The sequence below is a fragment of the Cyprinodon variegatus genome, unplaced genomic scaffold (assembly GCF_000732505.1).
Source record: "Cyprinodon variegatus isolate N-32 unplaced genomic scaffold, C_variegatus-1.0 Scaffold388, whole genome shotgun sequence".
NCBI lineage: Eukaryota > Metazoa > Chordata > Actinopteri > Cyprinodontiformes > Cyprinodontidae > Cyprinodon > Cyprinodon variegatus.
In genome coordinates, this window is record NW_015150841.1 from 715,832 (window position 1) to 718,393 (window position 2,562).

Consider the following 2,562-nt stretch of genomic DNA (forward strand, 5'->3'; position numbering starts at 1 on the left):
ATATATATATATATATATATATATATATATATATATATATATATATATATATATATATATATATATATATGTTCTCCTTTTTGGTGCTATAGAAATGGCCACCCTAGGTCAAGGCTATGAACTGCAAAATTGCTCTCTTTGAGCTCTACGAGCCTTAGTCTCCATATATCACATGATATACACCAACAGATGCTCCTGTAAGATCATTTTGCCATGGTTGACAATAGCAAGGATTAAAGTGCCAGAAAGCATGGCTCCCAGGAGCATGGGGAAGATAAATCCCTCCATCACATTAAGGGGGATATTCTATGTAATGAGTTTGTACTATTTATTGTCTGTGTATTTGTATGCATTAGCCAACCTAAAAAGATATATATAGGTATGGTTTTGATAATAGTTTATTTAGTCTGATAAACATAACTTTTAAAAATGAATTCAAAGAATAATGCCCATGCGAATAATAATGAATATTTAAAATAGAGCACATTTGTCATTTAGGACTGTGTGTTCATTACTATATGTTTCAGCGCAATACATCTTTTGTTTTAAACTTAAAGTTAAACAGAAGTGTGTCTGTTTCTACAGTGTGATGGGGTGCAGAAGTCTCTGGACAACAGAAATCTGACAAAAAACACACCTGGAGACTGCTGCTGTTCAGGTATGTAAAGAGCGATCAGGGGTTCTAAGCAAAAATCCCTCTTTTATTTTGCAGTTTAATCTTCTTTCTTCATTACTCAAAAATGTAATATCATATGTTACATTTTTTTGTGAAATAATATGGAAGCATGAGCTGATCAATACCTTTGCATTTCAGTTTGTTACAACTGCTTTTCGATCCAGGATATAGACACATCCCAGGGTTCTGGGAAGGTGTGGTTTAAGTTCAGGAAGGCATGTCTCCTCATCGTTCAACACAGAGTGTTTGAAGTCTTTATGATCTTCATCATCCTGCTTAGCAGCGCTGCTTTGGTAAACAAAAAAAACATTACACATCCACATACGACGCTGAGTCATTGTCCGAATAACCCTAGGTTACTTCCCACCCTGCTGTCATTCTCATATATGACTGTTTCATCACCAGTACTTAAACTTGAACTCTTGTCTAGAAAAATAAAACTATTTTGACATTACTGATCTTGAGCAAATGATCAGGTATGTGGCTTAATACAATAACTAGTGTCTTACTTTTACAACTTACATTACCCCACATTGTAACCCCAAATCTTGCACCCTTTTTACATCCTATGTTTTACCCCAGTTTTTGTATACCCATCTCTTATAGCAAAGTGGTAGACATATTTTATATCTCCATGTTGTACCTTTAGAATCCACCCACATTTCTTGCCTCATGTTGCACCTGGTCCAATTTTAGGATGTATTTTTTATTTCAATTCTTTATTAAAAGATTGCAAATTCATATAAACTAATGATGTGATGACACAGTGAGCAGCCTGGAGTCTACAACAAAAAGTGTGTTTGCATTCAGGTCCTAGAAGACACACTCATAGAACCCAACGAAGTCATGCAGGAGGTGCTGGACAAAGCAGACCTGGTGTTCACCTGCCTGTTCCTGACAGAAATGCTGCTGAAGTGGATTGCCTTGGGATTCAAGCAATACTTCACTAGCTTCTGGTGCTGGCTTGACTTCCTTGTCTTAGATGTAAGAGCATGAGCATTAACACACACGATTGGTCAGTTTTTGCTATATTTAATTAATAATCATAGCAACAGCCCTAACTTTTGAGTTAATTTGCAAACAGAGACAGGCCAAGATTCCAAAAGAGAGGATGGCTGTCCTATAAAAACAAAAGCAATAAAAGGAAAAGTAACGTTAGTAAAACGTTAGTAAAAATAAAAACAATATTTTTCATTGCGATCACAGAGTCCGGGACCTGGGCATTTTTGCCCAAATATAGTAACACCTCACTCCTGACATCTTCCGGCAGTGACGTCAGGGTGCGGTTAGTCCAGCGCTGTTCTCCCCACTTTAGACGCAAAGTCAATGGGAGCTACTAGACACACCTGCAATCAAAAACAATTATGTAACATTTCGAGAGGTCTTCACCATTGAAATTCATGAGATCTATAGTTAAACTGACAATGCTTACGTCCTTTGCATTTGGATGTTGTAATACATTGGGTAAAAGTGGAAAAAAATATATTTCAACCTTTCCAATTAATGATCCACCACAGGTTCGACGTTAGATTACAAACTTGAAGAGGGAGGATTTGCCATTGAACTTCTGGCCAGAGAAAAAAATACGTCATTGATTCATTAGTCTCTGCAGTCTCTGCATTAGTCTCTGTTAGTGCACTAGTCCTGACCATCAAGGGTAATAGCGCGTTGTGACAAACACCAGATACAGCACTGGGACTTGCTCAACAGCCGATACCGCACCGTGACGTCACAAATCCGTAGGTGGCAGTACTGCTCTTTAAAAAAACATGGATGTCTCCGGTAATGCTAATTCATATAAGATTACTCTTAATTAAAAACACTCATCATTTAAGAAAATTGTGTAATAATTTCATACTTAAAGTACTTTCAGAAGTTTTTATTCT

General features: G+C 36.8%; 1 protein-coding gene across 1 annotated transcript in view; it reads left to right on the forward strand.

The window, feature by feature from the left end:
• Positions 1–2,562, forward strand: part of LOC107092636 (sodium channel protein type 8 subunit alpha-like) — a 42,916-nt gene that overhangs the window by 20,394 nt on the left and 19,960 nt on the right. Inside the window, exons 17-19 of the mRNA XM_015387220.1 lie at positions 586–658; positions 815–969; positions 1,487–1,660. Coding sequence (XP_015242706.1) covers positions 586–658; positions 815–969; positions 1,487–1,660 — 402 coding nt within the window. The remainder of the gene's footprint in view (positions 1–585; positions 659–814; positions 970–1,486; positions 1,661–2,562) is intronic.